General features: G+C 41.2%; 1 protein-coding gene across 1 annotated transcript in view; it reads right to left on the bottom strand.

Moving 5' to 3' along the window:
• The window catches only part of LOC129811096 (adhesion G-protein coupled receptor D2), a 158,370-nt gene that overhangs the window by 86,198 nt on the left and 49,030 nt on the right, over window positions 1-23,142 (bottom strand). Inside the window, exon 21 of the mRNA XM_055862263.1 lies at window positions 956-997. Coding sequence (XP_055718238.1) covers window positions 956-997 — 42 coding nt within the window. The remainder of the gene's footprint in view (window positions 1-955; window positions 998-23,142) is intronic.

The following is a 23,142-nucleotide window of genomic DNA, read 5'->3' as shown; positions in this document are numbered from 1 at the left end:
AGTTGGATGTCTTTTTAAAAATCTTGGACAGTAATTGTTTTGGTTTTTCGGGGAGGTATCTTACAGAGAAGTAATTTTCTTGTGAAAACAAATATGTCACCGTGAAGGACAACAACAGGCTACTTACTGTATTGTGATAGCATATCCAAGTAATTGCAGGCCATTAACTTTGGTCAAAAGCAAATCAGAAGTGAGCTTAAATTCAAACATTTGAATCTCCTCAGTGAGAAGAAATCCGTTTCCATTCAGTCTTGCTGAATGTAAAAGCATCTCTAGGCAGAGCAAGGTTAACATCTTGAAATGAGCAATTGGACTTCAGAAATAATCCCGCTCCACTTCAGCTTGACTATAATGTGTGTTATTTGCTTAAGCACATTCAATTCCCGCCCTACTTACATGGCAATAGAAAAAAAGAACTATTTGACCAAGAGCGATTCATTCAATTGAACCTCATCCATAAAGTCAGATCCCCCCCCCCTTTTTTATCCCCCTTTTTGTATCCCAATGTAAATCTAAATGGTAATAACCAACCATCTCAATATGATACCTCGCCACTCCCTCCCATTCCTCAAGCTGCATATTGTTTTTCCCCATCGACAAAGCGCTAGCTCCACCAGTCCCTCTAGTCCTCCAGTGGCGGAGTAGCCCTATTGTCAGGATGCTAAATTGAGGACCGTGAGTTTAAAAACTTAAAGAGGCAGTGAAATATTAGCCAATGTGGGTGAGGAATGACTACGCTGAGTACCGGCCGTGTCAGTGTTTAATGGCGGTGGCTGGATGCATATAAGTTAGCTCAAGCATGAAGGGCAGTGGGACGCTCATGTGGAAAGCCTCCCCCCGCTCCCTAGTCCCCTTCCTTCAATCCGTCGCCCCCCTTTTAAACCGAGCGAGCCCATCAGAAACGTGTCATTTCTCTCATTCACTGCGACAGCCTTGAGACACAATGCAGACTTACCTCTGTGTTGTACACCCCATATATCAGGAAGATGAACAGGCCCTACACACACACACACACACACACAGAAAAAAAGAGAGAAAAAAGTTGCTTTCTCTTTTATTATCTTGCGTCATGAATAACATAATGTATTTCTATACCTACAGTATTTCAACGTATTTACACATATTTCTCTCTGTGGAGAGAGAAAAGTGGACTGAGCTTAAGGCTGTTTTGTTTCTAGCGAGCCCTACAGAGTGGGTTTGGAGGACTTAAGAGAGTGGAGAACTTCTTTAAACTGGGGCACTTCTGCGAGACAAGCATCTCTGCTGTGCGGTGTTCATCTTCGAGCCGATCAAAACCTGAAGCCCAAGGTTTCCTCTGGCTTTACGGAACAGAAATATTTCACCCTCAAGTGGCCATGTTCAATTTGTGTTCCCTGGTAGATAGAGGCACGCAGACACACTCAGACACACTCAGATAAACACATACACAAACAGACAGACACACAAAAACACACACACATGTAGGAGTTTATCGAGAATAATCAGTGGAGGAGGCGAGCAAAAGAATGAAAGAAAAGGCAAATAAAGGAAGATATTTCAGGTTCACAAAACTCTGCGGCTAGTACTGGGCGCGCAAGAATGGAATGCCCTTGGGCACATAAAGGGCACATTTTTCATTAACCCATTGTTGTCTTTATTGAAAATACAAGCTGTAAATTCACCTTCACTCCATAATGCAGTCCTCCAACCGTAATAGGCACAGTGAAGAGACATGATTCACAAAGGAGGACTGCGGAATGCAGTCGCCACCCAAAAGATTTAAAAAATGAAAGGGAAAAATTTCCTATCAATTCCAAGGCTGTCCCGAGTTTGGGCCTAATGTCAGACGAGAGCAGACTCTTCACTGTACAAACTTTTATCAATTTACATAACAAAATAACATATTGTCCTTTTTTCTTTCTGGCTTCTTTTCTCATTTCTGATCTTTCAGCGGTTAGATGACACCTCTTGAATAGGCGACGTGGTCGGGGCATCAATCAAGCGCGAGTTTGGAACATCCAATTTGCCAGAGCAAGATCTCGATGCATCACCATTGACAACATGATTTGGGGGCCCCATTCGCGGTGACAGGCTTGATGGCCTATACGATGGCACCTCCAAACTGGGCTATCGCCCAACTCCTTTGGTCCTGCTTCTGTCCCCAAGGGACTGGCCTCTGTCTGTCTGGTGCCATCTTAGGAGATCTGTCCTCTTTATCCAGCTACTCCAAAGGCCACACAAAACAAAATGGATGCACCAGGAGGTGTCACTGTCAATCTACCTATTTCATTACCTGACTCTAAAACTCAAGTATAAAAAAAATATTATGAGAAAGGTTCACTTGTCAATATTGTCCTTTACATACGCTTGTTTTTATAACGGTGTGGTCATAGTTAAGACACAAAAGGTTGCCCTTAAAACTCTGTATCGAAGTGCAGTGCTGAAAATTTACCCAACACACACACCAAAAAAAAACAATACCTAGAGACAGTAGGAGGTAATTTGCAACACATAACACATTGCATTGCATTAGAATTGCAATTTCCTCCTTATTGTTACAAATTAATTATCATGTTTTTGATCATTTCTTTGATTTGCAATTCATCTTTTGTTGTGTAGCAAACAAAGTGGGAAAACATCTCTCGCACATTACGAAAAATGATCAATTAGAATATAATTGAGTTAAAAATAAGTGGCATCAAAACAATAATGATGGATTGTTTAAAATGTTAATTCATGAATTTTTCAGTTAAAAACAAACATTGTAAAACTGGAGCGTATTATTTAAATGCATTGTGCGCTTTTCCAAACAGAGCCCGGTTGCTTTTGAACTCTGCAGTAAAATGGTACAAATGTATGCAAAGGATTGGCTTAGTTGCTTTCAAAGTATTGCTACAAATACATCAAACAAAATGCCTGAATTAATTACGACCAAACTAATTAGGGAACAATTGTATGTTTAAAAAGTTAAAGCCAACAAACATTGTGTTTGCAAAAACATATATCACCCTTGAGAAATGTAATGTGGTGCATCGGAAGACAAAAAGGAATACGCAATTTGAATAGACAGTGGGGAAATACTATGTGTGCTAGCTAGAGAAGGCGGCAGTCAAAATCACAGCAGCACATATTCATTAGAAGGGGTCAAAACCAGATAAATTACTCCCAAACATTGCAGTCAGAACAAATAGATAACTTTGATAACAAAGTACACCCTCACACCTGGGCCCGTATTCATAAAGGCACGGTAGATGTGCTGATATAGGATAAGTTTCGCCTTTTAGATCCCAATGAGATATATGATTATATGGAGGGGGTGGAAGACCTGATCTTAGATCAGCATTTGAATACGTGCCCTGGCTTAGGACTTTGAGTCGGCAAAGTGGGATACCAAACTCGTGTAAGAAATACTTGCACTGGCAGCCAGAATATGAGACAGTGAAACAGCACGACTGCAAAAACCCTCGTGACGAGTGGAGTCCATCCAAGCATGTTCCCTTCCCTTCACCCTCCCGTAACGACAGCCCTGCGTTGAGCACAGATAAATTCCTCTCCAATTTCAGGCCATACATCAGTTAACAGTTCCCCCTCAGATTGAGAGTGAATGTCTTGTACGTCGCAATGAAGAAGGGCCCTAGCTCCTCATTACTTTGTGACAAGATACAGAAATTCACTTGACTTTTCATTTAGGAGTCCTCCTGCCCCACTTTAAGGACGTGTGCCTTCATGCTTCTCCCTTACCTCCCTGCTAGGCTCAAGCCCCTAGCCTACATAACAAATTATTATAAATGTTTACAGATGACCACCTCCTCTTTTTACAGTGGCCCCTCCCTAGTGTGCAAAGTTAGGTAGCAGCAGGTAAAAAATCTCACAAAAGGCTGTTTTATTGATGACATTGTCCTTGGGAACCGAAATCTAAATGTACTGAAATGAAAACTATGATTAAGGGGAGCCAGTGTCTCGGCAAGGCGAGTGGCGGGTAGCTTCCTACTTCCCGCAGCAAAATATATAACGGCTCCTGACACCACTTCTGTACCATATGGACATGGCCACCATAGCTGCCTGATGATGGGAGAGAAGTCAGCAAGGTGTGGAGCCCTTCCATCAGGTTTAAGCCACCGCCTGATGAGCTCAAACAGTTTCCTGGACATTATGGAATGTTCAGTTAAGGTTATCGCGAAGTCCTTCTAATGATGTTATTGCTCCCGATTTATTTTGTGTGAATATTTTCAGATGACCGCCTACTCTTTTTTGTGGCCTCTTGGAAAATCTTTTTGATGGGCCATTAGACTTATGAAAGTGCCTTTAGACTGATCAAGGACAGTTGTCACAGGGTTGTATGACAATTATATTCAAATGATCTAGATAAAGCGAGGAAACAAAAGTTCCCGTTTAAATACAACCAACGATTGGTTTCAAAACAGCTTTCTTCACTATATTGTGGCTGTTAGTATTGTATGTATTGATCATCATTTGATTTATAAAACTGTTCAACTTCAGAACAAAAGAGAGAGAGAGAGAGAGAGAGAGAGAGAGAGAGAGAGAGCTTCACAAAAGCTAGACTACTTACAAGTCCTTTGGGCAGACATTCTGAGCTACAGCAACTCAAAAGATAACATCCAAGTCTCAAAATAGCTCAATTACGACACAAACTCAGTCATCTACAATGTTAATGTCAGTCTACATAACATTTCAACCATTGGTGCTCTGTCAAAAAGCAATGCTTTAGCACCAAATGATACATTACAAAAGTACAATTTGTACATGAAATCTTTTCAAAAACTAGCGACTGCCCTGTCCGTAGCTCGGCAGAGGTTGGAAAATTCCACCACACCTGGCAGTCATTACGTTAAATGAGAGACAGAAGAGGTTAAAACACGGTGTGAAAAAAAAGTTCACACTTTTTTGCGGAGGGTACCTGCTAATGTCTATGACCCCTCTACACAAAAACAGTTTAATTAACTTGTATACATAACTTTCACTTTAACCGCTCACGGCCTGTCAAATAAAGATGTCCGTCAAAGCCCCGAGCCCTCGGAGTTGATGCTTTGCAGGTCCTTACATTTAGATCAAACTTCTCTGTATTTCGTCCAGCTGGGATGCAGGCAGGCAGCCGCTCTGTCAGAAAGAGAGCCAACTACCAACTCTCCTGATCAAAAAGGCTTGAAGATAAAACTTGTGTTCAAATCTGCCGCATTAAGCATAATCGGGAAAAATATTACATATCCAATACTATTATTAATTTTGTGGATATAACCGAATGAACGACTGCAGAAAAATCCATATTTTCAACTGAATCACTTTTTCAACAGTCTGAAAATAATATAATTAAGACAATACTTAAAAGCTTTAAGGTTTGGGCTAAAATAAATGGATCTCAACAACATACCAAACATTTTATTTTATGAATTTCGCAGTGACATTTTGGATGACACCAGTAGACTAACAGTGGTTTGCCTAGGGTGATTGTTACATTCAGAAACAACAATCCTTTGTACACACACACACACACACACTAACAGGCATTCAGGGATTACATAAACTACAGTATTCTAAAACAAATAAAATATTCCTTGGGTGAGGCATTTCCACATCACTCACATATGTTGGTTGGATTTCATTCTGGGCCAAAAGCCATGTTAAATATGCACTCAGTTGCTTTTATAATGATGGCGGAACATATTCAGCCATCAACACAGTGCCAGGTTGCACTAGGGACAGGACATAAAAACTATTTCCAGATTAAAGCCTTGATTCCTCAAAATCATTATTTGAATGGGCAAGCCTTTATATTGTTCATACCATATGTATAAAAGTGATGTACTTAAAAAATGTAAGTGATAATGGCCTGAGGAAATCAATTGTGTCAGAGCCTGCACCATGCTATAGATCTGATGTAGGAGAGAGGACAGTGGTAAGCTTTCACAGGAAGTCAGGTGGGGGCTAAACAACACAATGCACGCATGCTAGGGCTGTGACGGTCATGGAATTTTGGCCAGCCAAATGACCGCGATCACCATAATAACCGATGGAATAGCAACAACCAAAAAAAGCTAATGACTGCATGTGCAGCCAGAGAAATAGAATGAATAGAACTGGTGTCCCCATTCAAGTCAATGATGGCATAATGGGTGAACTGGTGGCCATTGCGAGTGTACCCATAGTAGCAAAGCAGGAATTAAAAGCAGGAAGTGTACCCATCAATATATGCTGTGATTTGTTGATTAAACTCAACTGACATTAAAAATATATATATTTCATTGCATGAGCCACAGCTGTTAACATCATTTGAATGAACATTCTACATTACCATGGAAATTATTGTATCACAATACCAGCCAGCCATTGCGAGTGTATCCATGAGTTTACAAGTAAAATTGACCTTTCGGTAAGCCCCGCTCCAGAATTTTGGACAACAATCGCAGGGCTCCAATGGACTGTCATCGAGTCCGACACCTAGGACAAGCTCACGTTTAAATCGCATGAAAGCCAGTGAAGGCTATGGCAGAAACAGAGTTTTTTTACGATTTTTTGTTGTTGTTAATGGCTAAATAATTTAACAGTGCACCGGGAGTACGTGCTACTGTGATTCCTGAAATCAGTGCCTTTTGGGAGTATTTTTTTATCCAAATTTGTTACATTGTTTGATAGCTCAGCTGGTTAGCTAGCTCCCAGTATCATTGACTGCCTAACGTTGCTAACGCTAGCTAGTCACCTAATATAACTTGTTTTTTCAAAATGTATGTTAGCTAGCTAGGTTAGCAACGTTATGAATACAACTCCTATCTGTTGTCGACAACAGGACGCAATTTAGTTATAGCTTTAACTGAGCCTTTCCGTGGCTACTGTAGCTACACTACAAATATAATTTTATCAGGGTCCCATGAAGCAATTGTAATGACAGTCCACCACAACATACCCAAGAGTTTCCTGATTAGCAAGGGGTAGTCTGTGTTTAATTTCATTGTGTATCGGAAACACAGTTTGAAATCATTGTGAGAAGATTTTGAAAGTGGTTGAATGGGGAATGTTTGCTGAGGTTGCAACAGTAACCAAGAGGGGTGGGGCTTAGTAAAGGGTCAATTGCCAGGGTTAGGCTTCAAGTGCATTCTATTTATCCTATTTCTATGTGTCCTGCTGCTGCAGGGAGGGGGGCATGGTCCAGGCAACCGAAGATTAGTTTGCTACAACACCTTGCTTGTTTCAGCAAGGAGCAAAAAGAGTCCATGTTACCGTAGAAACGGACTCAACTGCATGAATATGCATCCCGTCTTCAGTCAGCTGTATATATATTTTATAAACGGTTATTTGATTTTCATGAATGTTGTCATCCGTAACCGTCGGTTACACGGTTCTACTGTAATTTTGCTAGCACTAACGTACAGGTTGTACACGCACACACACACACACGTGTGGTCATCCCCCCACACACACACCGTCACATCCCACCACACCACCACCATCCCCCACACACACACCACAGACACACACGGTGTCAGAGTGAACGGGGGACCCCCAGGCCAGCCACCCCTGTGGAGCAGGGGGTAAACTGAGCCCAGAGAGGGGCAGTGCTGACTGTGATCACTCAGGAGAGGAGGGAGAGTTATTAGCTTAGCCCTGAAACACCTACTTAATATAGGGGCCAGTGCTGATAGCTAGCAGAGCCTAGCAGAGGTGACAGCTTTTGGACCTGCTTGAGGAAATCCAATTGAAAAGCAGCCAAGAGGAACAACAAGCCGAAACAGATGTTGCTTGCTACCACTGGCGCGACGAGGTATACAGCAAGAAACAAACCCATGGCAAATTGTGACACACACACAGGCACAAGCGCTTTGTATACACTCGTGCACACACATACAGACAGACACACGCACGCACACACACACATCACATCTTAGGTATATCACGTACAGTACCATCCCTTTGTATTAAATATATCATCTGTTTCATCTAACTTCATCTGTTTCTCTATTGATCATTTGGTATTGGATTAGAATTCTAAACTGATATTTGCCAAATAGAACAAGTTATCAATTATTAATTCAAAATAAATGTTGAATAAATGCACCATATTAAATGGATCACACATAATACAAAATATATACTAGAGGAATTCTACTAATTTCAACATGAAAACAATTTGCATCCAACAGATATTACATTTTTCAGGAGAAAGCAAGATTTAAAGCAAGGGTTCTCAAACTTTTTGGGGCCGGGACCACTTTGTAATAGCAAATTCATCTGAACACAACTCAAGTGAGATAAAAATAGCATACAAGGAGTTTTACTGTGACTTCGGCACTACATGGCAGGACGAACCAAGTCTGGGCACTGGGAAGGAACATTTTAAAGATTTTTAAATCTCTTGGCATCAGAGAGAAAAGGTAGCCGTTTTCAAGCTAATTTCCTGCAATTCTATACATTTTGTCATGGGGCAGAGATTTTTTGTTGTTGCAGCTTTAAATATAATATCCTGCAATTCTACACATTTTGTCATGGGGCAGAGATTTTTTGTTGTTGCAGCTATAAATACAATATCCTGCATTTCTACACATTTTGTCATTGGGCAGAGATTTTTTGTTGTTGCAGCTTTAAATATAATATCCTGCAATTCTACACATTTTGTCATGGGGCAGAGATTTTTTGTTGTTGCAGCTTTAAATATAATATCCTGCAATTCCACACATTTTGTCATGGGGCAGAGATATTTTGTTGTTGCAGCTTTAAATATAATATCCTGCAATTCTACACATTTTGTCATGGGGCAGAGATTTTTTGTTGTTGCAGCTTTAAATATAATATCCTGCAAATCTACACATTTTGTCATGGGGCAGAGATTTTTTGTTGTTGTCTAAATTCCAGTGCATTTATGTCTTCCACCCCAAAAAATGTTGAGGGGGAATACAAGAACTATTGAGTTGAAAATGTGATAATTGGTAGAGTACTGTGGATACCAATATCCCTGTGAGCCACTTTTAATTTTTTTTATCTGGCCGCGGACCCCACTTTGAGAAACCCTGAATTAAAGAATCCATAACAAAATGTCAAGGTTGTTGAAGAAATCAAAGTAGCCTAAAAAAATACTTTACATTTCCCAGAGGACCCTAAACACCAAATAATGTTCTGGTTTTCAGGAGAGAGTTGTCCATTCAGAAGGGCTAGTTTTGGAAGGTCAGGGAAAACATGTATTGAGCGAGCGCTGAACAAAACTCTTTCCCCCCTGAGCATCCCACCCCATTTTCAAACTGCCAGCAAAGCATCCCGTGGAAAATTGAAAGATCTAATCACAGTGTTCTTTCTCACATTGTTTCTCTAATATTAATTGCGTTTGGCAAGGCTGACCATGCCTCATTCATAATAACATTCATTTATTTTTTCCCATTACACCCTAACAACTACGAGAGAGAGAGGGAGAGAAAGATGAAAAAAACTATCCCGGTAAAATCAATGGTGACATATCTTTATAGCCAGTCGATGACAGATGTCACAACATTTGCCATCGGTCTAACATTGTGTCGGTGTGTGTTATATTGATTTTACATCAGAGGGCCAAATGTTATTGATGAACCTCCTTCGGTAACGGATGAGAGCACTATTGTACTTCTTATTGTACTTGTTCTTGTTTAAGTACACCGACCAAAGCCACTCGAGTGGCAGCTTTTCCATTCACTAATGTACTGATTGTCTGGTGTATTAACTTAATTCTGGAACGTTTACACCAATCTGCCTGTTACAATACGATTCGAATCCAACTGAGTGTGTAACCGTATACCCGGATTTATCCTAGCGTACACATGTGGGAGAAAATAAGGGCGAAAGAACGAACTGTAAACAAACACACTTTTAAACAAGACAATTTGGCATTGCATGTTCCCAACGCCAAGGAAAACATAGCGCAGAAAACTGATACAAACTTTTAACACATGGGTCAAACCAAACTCTTTGAACTGGGAAAGGAAAGAGAAGCCTGAGTGCCAGAAAGCTGTTTAATTAACAATACTTAGATATCCAACAGACATTTTTGGGCGCCCCCTTGTCAAATTGCATGAGACCCCACTGTCAATCTTGGGGCATATTTAAATTACACATTTTCCACTAACGGGGGGGGGGGGGGGGGGGGGTGGAAAACGAACTTACATCTCTGAGAAGCAGCGAGCAGCTGGAGTTTGGGTTGGGCTGGGAATCTCCCTCACACACAAACACTCCGCTCTCAGCTCTGAACTGAGCGAGAATACTCCAACTGACTGTGGATAGAATCAGGCACGCTTCTACCATCATCACTACACTAACACCTACTGAATGCAGAAAATGTGATACTTTGCAGGATACCTTCAATTTCACGGCATGGAAAAAAGTGAGAGAGGAAGGCCAACTTGCTATTTCTCTTTGTCAGTCTCCTATGTAAGCACAGTGTATCGACTGTATTTTTCCATGCATTGTGCTGGGCTAATTATATTAAAATCATAATAGGAGTGTCTATTTGGACTAGACGGTAGCTACCCTTTGTAGCAGATGCTATTTGCAACAGCTCAAGCTACTTCTTACATGTCATTCCATTCATTAATGGCAAACTTAAAACTTCCCAAAAACTCCACTTTTTTGGTCGTCTGAAAGGAAAGGACTGTGTAGTAACTGGTGGATACACACAAACAAGCTTCTATGTGCATTAGAAACACCACACAACACGCCAGAGCAAAATCCCACTAACAAAAATAAATAAAACACGCTGATATGCAAACTCAGAGAAAGTTGCACTAGCGAGGTAGAGAAGTATTATCCCAATTCCTGGATCCTAGGAACGTGTTTCCTCTCTTCCTCTTCCCCACCTGAGGTGTGGCGAGCTGGGGTTAATGGCATATGCCAACCGCGGTGACGTGTGGCGCCAGCGGCAGTTCAGGCACTTTGCCGGAGTATCCATCATGATAAAGCAGGGGACCCGGAGTCTGTCACATGCAATCACAGTTTACTACGGATCGCGGGACTTCAAAGTGAAAACGAATGGTAGTTCATCGACATGAAGACTTCATATATCTTGTTTTTGGGGGGAACTTGTCTTGTCTTTTTTTCTCTTTCTATTTGTATGGCTCTGTGTTTTTGTGTCCCTATTTAAGATGCCATAAAATGTTCCCCTCTTTCTACTGTAGAAGAAATGATTCAACAAAATCGTAAAATATCATTTATACTAGAATATATTACAAAAATCCTCAACTAGTTGAATTTGGAATAGTTTTTTGTGTATATTTATTTCTCTACTTTTAAGGAGTAATTATCTAAGAGGTCTTTTTTTTTTTTTAAGGGATTAAAAAAGGCGAATATGGCTTTTCGGCCTTTTCATGTGATTGAGCGTGGCAAAGTGTTAAACGTGATAATCATAAAATGTATCAACCACTAGAAAGTGAAACGAGCCGCAATAACGTCGCTGCCTCAGCCTCTCGTTCCGCGCGACTCTCTCAACCCCTGGTCGGCTAACCCCTTTAATCTAGCCTACTAATGAGTCCAAATGACACAGGCTTGACGTTTTCGAGATGGTGTTAGGGCGATTTTCTGCCCCGGCCGGGGCCCTTCTCAAAGGCATTTGATTGGCACATGCTTTCACTTAATGAGGATAATTACTAGGAATAACAACTGGGGAACCACATCTGCTCAGTGTAACGTCGGAGCAAAGGGAGGTGGTGGTGCCCCGATCTGTCAGAGAGAGAGAGAGAGAGAGAGAGAGCGCACTCTTTTTCCCCTCTTTCAGCGGCATGGGCCCATTCTAACACAAACCCTACCTCCTCCCTTCTCCTTCCTTCCCTACCTCCTTCCACCCCTCCCTTCTTCTTCCCTCCCTCCAGTCGACAATAACCAGATTAATAGGAATCAGCATGTCGTTGTAAACACTCATTAGGGCCAGGCGGCGCGGCGGCGCGCGGAGGAAACGACACAAGATGCCGGGTTGTGTCTGTGTGTGTGGCTCACCCTGTCCTGTGTGTGTGAGAAAGCACAGCACGGCCATGGGAGGAAGGGCAAAAGGCCAAAGGGGCTGAGGCTGAGTGACATCCCCTTGCCTGCCGTTGTTCTCTCTGTTTGCGACTCCACGCCGTGTTTGCTTTACACAATGCCGCTGTAACATTGGAACAACAATGCTGTAACGTTTGAAATAGCCAGGTAGTTCCCTGGGCAATCTTTATGCGGGAAAAAATTCTAACTGCATAGCATCCCTTTTCAGTGTAAATTCTTAGATAAACCGACAGACTGAATTTTGCTTTCTCTGTTCAATAATAGCTGTGACATACAATTAAGCTTTCTTTCGAAAAGGAACAATGATTTACAAAGTCAAGGACCCTGAATAATACATTGGTGTTTATTTTGGTTTAATTCACATGCGAGAAAATAAGCGAATAGCTCACTTGCAAATTGGCATGTGTATTTGACGGCCTTTACCCCCCCACCCCACTCAGCCCTACAAAATATTTAAAAGATGCCGCTGCCTTGCCCCATGCTGACCCAGTTCTCACTAATTATCTGCAAAGTAGGCATCAAAGCAGGCCAAACAGTCTGCAGCACTTAGATAGATTCAAACCCATTTAAAATATATGACTGCGATGTGGTCGGGCTGAGGGCTCCCCTTTCTAACTAACTAATCCACCAAACCTACCCCATCTTGCTGTCACAGCCAGACGAGCACGTCTGTGTGAACTGTGAGCTCACAGCAGGTCGGAGAAGGCAAAGAAGTGGTTGAACTTATAAATAGAATGGTCATTGTTCTGAATGTGTTATTTCAGTGTTGGAGTCGTCGGAGTGGTTCCTGACACTGCTAGGTGGGTGGTTGGCAGGGGGAGGGCAGAGGAAGGGGGAGGGGGGAGGGGGGGTGTTGTGTTATTATAAAAAGGGTCATGAAGTCAGAGTCAGCTGATCATGTGTTTCGGGTCATGGGCTTGCACTATGGTTTGCTTTCATATGACATAGGCTATTACTAAATTGAGCTGGCAGGTAAATTCTTAAGCAAATAAATGCTAGTGGGCTTAATACAAGAAAGGGTATTTTTTGAGGTGGTGGTGTCGTGAGTAACGGCAGGAATTTAGAATTCTCTCTCCTTTTGACAGGAAGCATATCATTCTCCCCGGCTTATTTTCCCAGCAGCAGCGATATAGAGTCAGGTTTTTGGGTTTTCGCTTGGATGGCGTTTGGTTCAAAATGAGGCCCTTCTTTATTCTTAAATACCACACATTGCTCACTTATGCGCTGCTCGTCTATTGGACTTAAAAAATATATTTTTATGGAATTAACCCAAATGTCATTTTTCAATTGTCAATTGTATTTGTGAGACTTTGACAAGGGTTTTAAGGAGTTGATATTTTATTGCTAACGTTCATTCATAAAACATTAATTTCTTTCCGTAAGAAGTTGTGGAAATGCTATATGAAATGTGTCAGTGTTCTCCTTAGACATAGTGTACAACACTTATCTACTTCCAAAGTTAAGTAACATGAAATGAGACATAAAAAATTAACAAGAACAAGTTTGAGGCAAATGCACAACAAATATACTACCGAAAAAAAGCACACTATGACCTAATTGCAAATGCCATCTTCTTAGGAATTCATAGTAAGAGACAACACTGACCTTGAAATCTTGTTTAACATTGTTTTGTGCCGGTAAATAAGAATTTGTTATTAACTGACTCGCCTGGATAAATAAAGAAGCAAGGAATTGACTTTTTCCTCCGTGCCCTTTACCCTGTCCTCTCAGACACCCTGGATTTTTGGGGATTTATGAACACATTTATGAATACAGTTATTGGACTGATATACGCATGCCCTGTTATTAATGTGCTTGTATGTATTTGACACTACAAGTTCCCTATTACCTGTTGCTACAAAGTGATACCCTAGTACCTGATGCAACATAGTGATACCCTAGTACCTGATGCTACAGAGTGTCTAATGAATGTATACCTATTCAACTATTTATAAATACTTTTTTTTTTTTTTACTATAATTTGGACCCAGAACTACATATTCATCAATAGTTTATCAAGTGCATTATTAATGCGTATTCATGAAAGCTATCATGAAGTGTTACCAAAGGTTTTACCCTGAAAAAGTACAGTTGTGGGAAAACAGAAAATATTGGCATTATTAGCATTATTTAAGTTAGCATGTGATGCGAGATATCTCCACACTGAGTAGGGGCTGTGTCTTTGAACTTTACAAAGGCACTGGATACCTAGGGGGATAGTGTTCCTGCCTGCTGCCGTCTCAAACAATTCAACATTATAAAAACATTTCCCTGGTAATCTGACCATTGGGCTGTGTGTGTGTTTAAATACTACCTTTATTTAAAATAGGCAAGTCAGTTAAGAACAAATTCTTATTTACAATGACGGCCTACATCAGCAAAACCCGGACGACGCTGGGCCAATTGTGCGCCGCTCTATGGGACTCCTAATCACGGCCGGTTGTGATACTGCCTGGAATCTAACCAGGTTGTCTGTAGTGATGCCTTTACCACTGAGATGCAGTGCTTTAGACCGCTGCGCCACTCGGGAGCGTGTGTGTCTGTGTTTTTTTATTTTACCTTTATTTAACTAGATGTAGATCTAGTTTATTAGACAACTCCTTTAATATTCAGAAAGGATGTTTGCTAAAAAAAATACATTATGACACCTTTCAGTTTTCTCAATGACATTCAATTCAGCATTGAAAAAAAGGCGCAAGTTAAAGTTTGTTCCACCTGAGCGAGTCTGACCACAAGTCAGAGACCACTATGATGACACACCAAAGGCATTTGATTAATTATTTTTGTCTTATTCTAATGCAGGGGTGTCAAACTCATTCCACGGCGGGCCGAGTGTCTGCGGGTTTTTGATTTTCAATTAAGACCTAGACAACCAGGTGAGTGAAGTTCCTTACTAATTTGTGACCTTAATTCATCAATTAAGGACACTCGGCCCTCTGTAGAATAGGTTTGACACATGTATTCTAATGCCCCTTAAGTGGAAAGTTATTCAAAAGTAACTGAACGTAATCAGATTACGTTACTGGGTTAGGTAATCTACACTTTTGGACCGGTAACTAGTAACTGTAACGGATCACATTTAGAAAGTAACCTACCCAACCCTGTGTGTGTGTCTACGCAGGGGAGACAGAGGAAAGGTGTGTGTGTGTGTGTGTGTGTGTGTGTGTGTGTGTGTGTGTGTGTGTGTGTGTGTGTGTGTGTGTGTGTGTGTGTGTGTGTGTGTGTGTGAGACACTGCCCCGGAGAGGCTGGAGAGTTCATGTGAGTTGACTGACTGGACAACTGCCTGGAAAGCTGGACTCCTGTTTTTGTTCCTTGTCGTGCGCTGGGATTTAAAATAACCAGTCTCCCCTTTGTCTGAGGTGGGAAACGGGGAGTTGACGGGAGTTGGACACACACACACACACAGAGAGAGAGAACATGACCCAGGCCCACTCCCAGGGCGCCCCCGATGGAGGTATCTTGGCATCCACACGAGTGAGCGTACGCATGGCCAAAAAATTCCGGGCGGATCGGGGATTGCTAGTGTGGGGGGGACTGAAGCATGACACACAGCTGCGACAGCTGAAAGGAGTGTAAACGGCCCCCTGATCTCCTCCTGGGCCACAACCACCATTAATCAGAGACAATCACCAGCCAGTGGACTGGGGGGGTCAACTCAATTGAATCCATTTGAATCCACTCAATTCAGAGACATGACACCAAATTCACTTCATGACTAGAAAATGATTAGAAATATCTTGTTTCTGAGTTGTATTTCAAGTTCATGTCAAGGGCAGAAATCAGAGGATGACACAAAATTCAGTCCGTGACTAGAAAATCCTGATATCGGAAAAGTGGGCAGAATTTAAGACGGAACCTACCCCGATCCTGCACAAGTGTAACTCCTAGAGATACAGGCCCAGGGCCCACTGAGTAACAATGCCACAAGCAATGTCCAGTTCTTTCAGTAGGCATTCAGAGGCTTCATAAGCACTAAATATAATTAATAAGCAAAGTTAAACTACATAAGGGATGATAAAAAAGTTCATTCCACCTGGTGCTTTGCCCAATGTGGCATTATGACCCTTCTGCCACACGTAATAGACTATATCATGACGTTTGCTTTTGAATGAAAAATCATTATATGCCTTATAAAGGGTTTATAAAGCCTTAACACTTATTTAAAGTGTCAAGTCTCTTTCGACAGCCCTAGAAGTCGGGCAGAAGGGAAAGTTATCATCCCTGCCTACAATTACCCCAGTCAAAGGCTTAGCTCAAAGGGCCTGTCAAAACAGCCACAATGAGTCAAACAATCAGTCAAAACAATGTCAAAACAACCCGTCAAAGGAAAACGTGAAAAAAGTCACATTCAATAAATAGAGAAACATTCTTGAAGTTTTGAGTTTTAGAGTTTTAGTTAGAACCTCTTGAGTGTCTAAAAACGCTATGCTCTTATGACTATGTCTTTGGCCAAGGTAGACACTCACACAAAATTAAAAAAAGTCCTTCCAAAAAGCCCAAAGCCCTGATTCCTTACTACTAAGACTGTGTTTATACAGGCAGCCAATTCTGATATTTTTTCCACTAACTGGTCTTTTGACGAGTCACATCAGATCATTTCACATCAGATCTTTTTCAGAGCTGATCTGATTGGAAAAAAGACCAACTGGTTAAACATTTATCAGAATTGGACTGCCTGTGTAAATGCAGTCATGTTGGCTAAAATTCATATTAAAAAAAAAAAAAAAAAATGTAATTTGTTCCATTGGCTTCTAAAATGCCATTTGGACAGCCAATGTGTATAGAACCAGTATTGATGAATTGATTGGGTGTCATCTTTGACTGAGCAACAATCATGTTATGGTAAAGCACAAATGATATTGATTCTTTCGACACCATATGGTTATTCATTATATATGACACCACATATTAAATTAAATATCATTTTGACAGAACGCCCAGGGAATACAACATATTTTAATCAGAAAAATAAGATGTTAGGTTTAGGAAATATCTATTATCTCAAATATCAGAAAATAGCCTTTTTAAACATGCTAAAACTTAATTCCACAACGAATCAATTACATCTCATAATTAGATGAGTTTATCAAATATATTCCTTCAGCATTAAACACGATTAAAAAAGTAAACCGTTTCTGAAGTGCTGTTGAATGCGTTTGGAATTACATTTCTATCCAGAAACAGACTATTAATTTCAAAGGAAATGTAAATGCTATTGTCATCACCAGCAACTTCTAATTAAAAAGCTTGACAAGAAAGTGCACAAGTAAAAACAGTTACTGATTTCATCATATTCTCCCCACTATAATAGTAAGAACTTGAAGGACTGAAATTACACTGCCCTCTTGTGGTTCAAAACCAGACATTTTAAATGCCTTATAACCTCTGCTGCACAAAAACAAAACCTTAAAACACCAACAACTTTAAAAGCAACAACTATTCTTTAACTAATATTGTAGTTTCCTCTACACTTATTAACAATGAGCAAACTCACAAAGTTCCAACTTCCAAACCCCAGCCCATTTGTTTTCTCTCTCCCTTCCTCCGCTCTCTCTCTCTCGCTCCCACTGCACTCAAAAGTTATTGATAGTTAGAAGTTATGGGCTAATAATACGACGGACAATGCATGGCCAGGAGCCCATTATGCCCAGGTAATGGATAGCAGGGAGCTATTGAATGACATTGCACGGAGATTGGATGACGGAGGGTCGGCGATTTATGGCCAAGTGAAGCCCCCCCTCCATGCTATTTATTTCCAGCTTGATAAGAGAACAGATGAGGCATGGTGGTATTTATGGTCCACAAGTTCATAAAGACGGCCAGGAAGGAGTTAAAATACTCTCATATTCTAGGGATATACACTACATGACCAAAAGTATGTGGACACCTGCTCACCAAACATCTCATTCTAAAATCTTTGGCATTAATATGGAGTTGGTCCCCCCTTTGCTGCTATAACAGCCTCCACCCTTCTCGGAAGGCTTTACACTAAATGTTGTAACATTGCTGCAGGGACTTGCTTCCATTCAGCCACAAGAGCATTAGTGAGGTCAGGAACGGATGTTAGGCGATTAGGCCTGGCTCGCAGTCAGCATTCCAATTCATCCCAAATGTGTTCAATGGGGTTGAGGTCAGGGCTCTGTGCAGGCCAGTCAAGTTCTTCCACACCGATCTTGACAAACCATTTCTGTATGGACCTCACTTTGTGCACAGGTGCATTGCCATGCTGAAACAGGAAAGGGCCTTCCCCAAACCAACAAAGTTGGAAGCACAGAATCGTCTACAATGTCATTGTATGCTGTAGCATTAAGATTTCCCTTCACTGGAACTAAGGGGCCTAGCCCGAACCATGAAAAACAGCCCCAGAAAATTATTCCTCCACCAAATGTTATCATTGGCACTCTGCATTCGGGCAGGTAGCGTTCTCCTGGCATCCACCAAACCCAGATTCATCCATCAGACTGCCAGATGGTGAAGCGTGACTCAACTCCAGAGAATGTGTTTCCACTGCTCCAGAGTCCAATGTTGGCAAACTTTACACCACTCCAGCTGACGCATGGCGATTTTACGCTTGTGTGCGGAAGCTCGGCCATGGAAACGAATTTCATGAAGCTCCCGACGAACAGTTCTTGTGCTGACATTGCTTCCAGAGGCAGTTTGGAACTTAGTCGTGAGTGTTGCAACCGATGACAGACGATTTTTACACGCTGCGTGATTCAGCACTTGGCAGTCCCATTTTGTGAGCTTGTGTGGCCTACCACTTCGCGACTGAGCCGTTGTTGCTCCTATACGTTTCCACTTCACAATAACAGCATTTACAGTTGACCAGGGCAGCTCTAGCAGGGCAGAAATTTGACTAACTGACTTGTTGGAAAGGTGGCATCCTATGACAGTGCCACGTCGAAAGTCACTGAGCTCTTCAGTAAGAACATTCTACTGCCAATGTTTGTCTATGGAGATTGCATGGCTGTGTGCTCGATTGTGGACACCTGTCAGCAACGGGTGTGGCTGAAATAGCCGAATCGACTAATTTGAAGGCGTGTCCACATACTTTTGTATATATAGTGTATGAGGGAGTTGTGGCCAATTGATACTTTTTTGTCTTTATGTGTAATTTGGTTATTGTAGGACTCTCCCACTACCTTAATTCAGATGAATGGGACATAATGAAATATCGATGAAACTATTCGATATACTGTATCACTCTAAAATGTAAAAGTAAATGTACAGTTAACCAATTTTGTCCCGTGTTTCATGAGCTGAAATAAAATATCCTAGAAGTGTTCCACACGCACAAAAAGCTTATTTCTCTAACATGTTGTACACAAATGTGTTCACATCCCAGTTAGTGAGCATTTCTCCTTTACCCTGATAATCCATCCACCTGACAAGTGTGGCATATCAAGAAGCTGATTAAACAGCATGATCATTACACAGGTGAACCTTGTGCTGGGGTCAATAAAAGGCAACTTTAAAATGCACAGTTTTGTCACACTTCACAATGCCACAGATGTCTCAAGTCTTGAGGAAGCTGTTGCCAGAGAACTGAATGTTCATTTCTCTACTATAAACCACCTCCAATGTCAATTTAGAGAATCTGGCAGTATGTCCAACCGGCCTCACAACCGCAGACCACGTGTATGGCGTTGTGTGGGTGAGCGGTTAGCTGATGTCAACGTTGTGAATAGATTGCCCCATGGTGGCGGTGGGGTTATGGTATTATGGACAATGAACACAATTGCATTTTATCGATGGCAATTTTAATGCACAGAGATAACGTGATGAGATCCTCAGGCCCATTGTCGTGCCATTCATCCACGGCTTTCACCTTATGTTTTAGCATGTCGCAAGGATCTGTACACAATCCGTATAAGCTGAAAATGTTCCAGTTCTTCAATGGCCTGCATACTCACCAGACATGTCACCCATTGAGCATGTTTGGAATGCTCTGGATCGACGTGTACGACAGCGTGTTCCAGTTCCCACCAATATCCAACAACTTCGCACAGCCATTGAAGAGGAGTGGGACAACATTCCACAGGCCACAATCAACAGCCTGATCAACTCTATGCGAAGGAGCTGTGTCACGCTGCATGAGGCAAATGGTGGTTACACCAGATACTGACTGGTTTTCTGATCCCCGCGCCTTCCTTTTTTAAAGGTATCTATGACAACAGATGCATATCTTTATTCCCAGTCATGTGAAATCCATAGATTAGGGCGTAATTCATTTATTTAAATTGACTGATTTCCTTATATGAACTGATCAAATAAAATCTGAAATTGTGGCATGTTGCGTTTATGTTTTTGTTCAGTAGATTATAATATATACCAAGGACCAATTACATGGTATAGTAAATACAATCGGAACCAATGGGTGCTTCCAAAAATGGAGCAAAATTAGAATCTACCAAACAATGTGCTGTTGCTCTTAATGCAAAACATCAAATGAGTCAAAAAGAGCAACAACAAAACTGACATATCAGGAAATGCTACGGTATAAAACCACACAAAGATACACACATATATGCGCACATGCACACAAACACACACACTCCCAGATGTTGCAGTGAAAAAAAGAACCAAAAAAAAAGGTCTGTGAGCTAGTTTTTGGTGTGGAAGAAAATGCATGATCGCGTTTGCTCGTTTGTTTATCACGGTCGGTTAATGTCTGTCAACAACAACAAAAAAGAAGAGAGAACAACAACACTGTAAATACTCAAACAATCTTGTCAAGCACCCAATAGGGGGGAGGAGTGCGATGAAAAAGGCTTGTCAACATTATCTGTTTTATTGATTTAACAGTAAAGGCAAGCAGCTTAAGCGTTACGTTGCTTTGGCCACCCCACTGAAAATACAATAGCCACAAATAAAAAAACGTCCTTAAAACGTCCCTTTTTATCACATGCCGGAATCACTTGAGGTTTTGCGTGCATTATTATGTATTTCCTGCATTTCATCATCTTTATGGGGGGCCATTAGAATTTCATAATGTTCAAGTAGGTTTTTCCTCGCCAAGAAATCAATGTCATTTGAACGAGGATATACTGTAGTTAGATACATCTCCAGCAGAACTGGAGAGCAATATAGGCCTATGTTATGCATCAAGTAGTCACTGATGACACCAAATTAAAATGTATCACAAAAAGTGGGTGCAAAAAATGTGGAAGATACATCGAAAAACTTGCAAAAACAAGATAAATGGTTTGGCTCCCAAGATTTTTCTCCAAAGCCTGAGCCTTGCTTGCATTACGAGAGAGAGAGAGAGAGAGAGAGAGAGAGAGAGAGAGAGAGAGAGAGAGAAAGAGAGAGCTGTGCAAGAGAGAAGAGAGGAAAGGGGGCACCACATGGGCCTGGAAATCATCAGGAAAACAGATGAATCCATTTTAAATTGTACACAGGGGACGTCTATTTTCTTCATGTTCCAGTGGAAAAGACCGGGCCGAAAAGACTCTCAGTACAATTAGAAGATCACAGAAAGCACTCAGGATGTTTCCTCTGCACTGGGCCTAGTGCTGAGAACCGTCTCTGTGACTCACCGAAATTGTGTTGACTTCCATCCCCTCGCCCATCAAACAAATACGATACTTCCTAAAAGACTAAAAACAGAGCGATGGCGACAATCGAATCAAAGACTCAACTCTAGCCTCGGATTCCAAACAGCTTACATCAATAGCTGGCATTCCAGCTGGATACGCAAATTCCCAACAAAGCAATTAATACTTTCAAAAATGCTTTCTACATGTATGATAACTTCTTGTTTCACCGGATGTCCACCCTCTGAAGTCGTAATTCTTTGATAAGAATTCAAAGCATACGGAGAAAATATCTAGTATATAGTGATCTATGACATTTTCAGCTTTAACAGTCCCAAAATACTGAACAATATACTTGAAAGACATACTTGAGGAATTATGCAATGCATGAGTGACACTCTAGTTGAAGAGCAATAATCGGAAAAGTGATTAGGCCTGTATACCGAATAGCAAGGTATATCTAATAAGGGACAACACGCTGAATGCCAGGTCACGGTTAGCAACGGGGGACTAGTTTTCTGCATAGCAGGGGTGGTCTGGCCCTATTCTCTACAGTCAAAGCCTTTAAAGCAGGGACGATTACGGAATTCAGGAGCAGCTGGCTATTATAGGGCCCCAATCGCCACACCAACTGACACGGAGTGCCCCGTCACTTCATTAATTCCTCCTCAGGCGAGGGTTGTTGACCAGTCTGACCCCACACAATAAGCAGTCATTTGAAAAATGTATATATTCCCATTTGGATGGCCATTTCATTTATTTAGTTTCATTTCATTATTTAGCATTGATAGAAGTTGTTCAAAAGGTACTCACTCACGCGGTCACATAAAAAAATCTGTACTTGACTGGTGAATTACAAAAAGGTGCAGGTTAGTGCTATTTATTGCCGTATTTAAGATTGACACGATAAACATGGGCTGGGACTTTTGGTGCGATAAATACAGACAGTGATTATGTGTAGGATGATTTTCTCAAGGCATGATGACCGCTAACATCGAATCTAAACCGCAAACATGCCTATTTTAATATTACACAGGCAGTTAAAAACACTGTCCTGACCAGAAAGTTGTGCATTTGTTACCTGTACCTGAGCAATTCAACTGTATATGTTATCTTGGTAATGCTCCAATTATGTCACGAATATAGACATAAAAATATGATAATTACTCTGCTATGCGGTCACGTGAATAATACGATGTTAACGGAGTCATGTTGCATGTTAGTGAGGTACGGAAGCTTGAAGGACTCAAATTCATTTCTTCATTCAGTTTGCTCTATTGCTTATAGCAGGGCTCAGAGGAAAAACTATGAGGATCTATGGTTCTACTTTACTGTTAAAGTGGAAGCCGTCCATCAAAGCTATGTTACTCCACCCCAACTACTAAGATAGCCTGCATTAATTATTGTTATGATAAAAAATGTAATTAGATGTGGGAGAAACATAACTATTTATAGTTCGAAAGAGAGAGGGCTTTCTTAATGATCTGACTCGGGCTAAATCTCTATTGATTTTTTGTTAAATATACGGCTCAATTAAAGATACAACTGATTAAAGATGACTACAAATTGCCAAGCAGGATGTGAGTAGTGTGAGTACTGCACACCAGGGTAGACCGCATTCTGAG

This window comes from Salvelinus fontinalis, chromosome 14, assembly GCF_029448725.1.
Source record: "Salvelinus fontinalis isolate EN_2023a chromosome 14, ASM2944872v1, whole genome shotgun sequence".
In the NCBI taxonomy this organism is placed as follows: domain Eukaryota; kingdom Metazoa; phylum Chordata; class Actinopteri; order Salmoniformes; family Salmonidae; genus Salvelinus; species Salvelinus fontinalis.
Note: the sequence above shows the minus strand (reverse complement) of the source record. Positions and strands in the feature narration are given on the sequence as shown.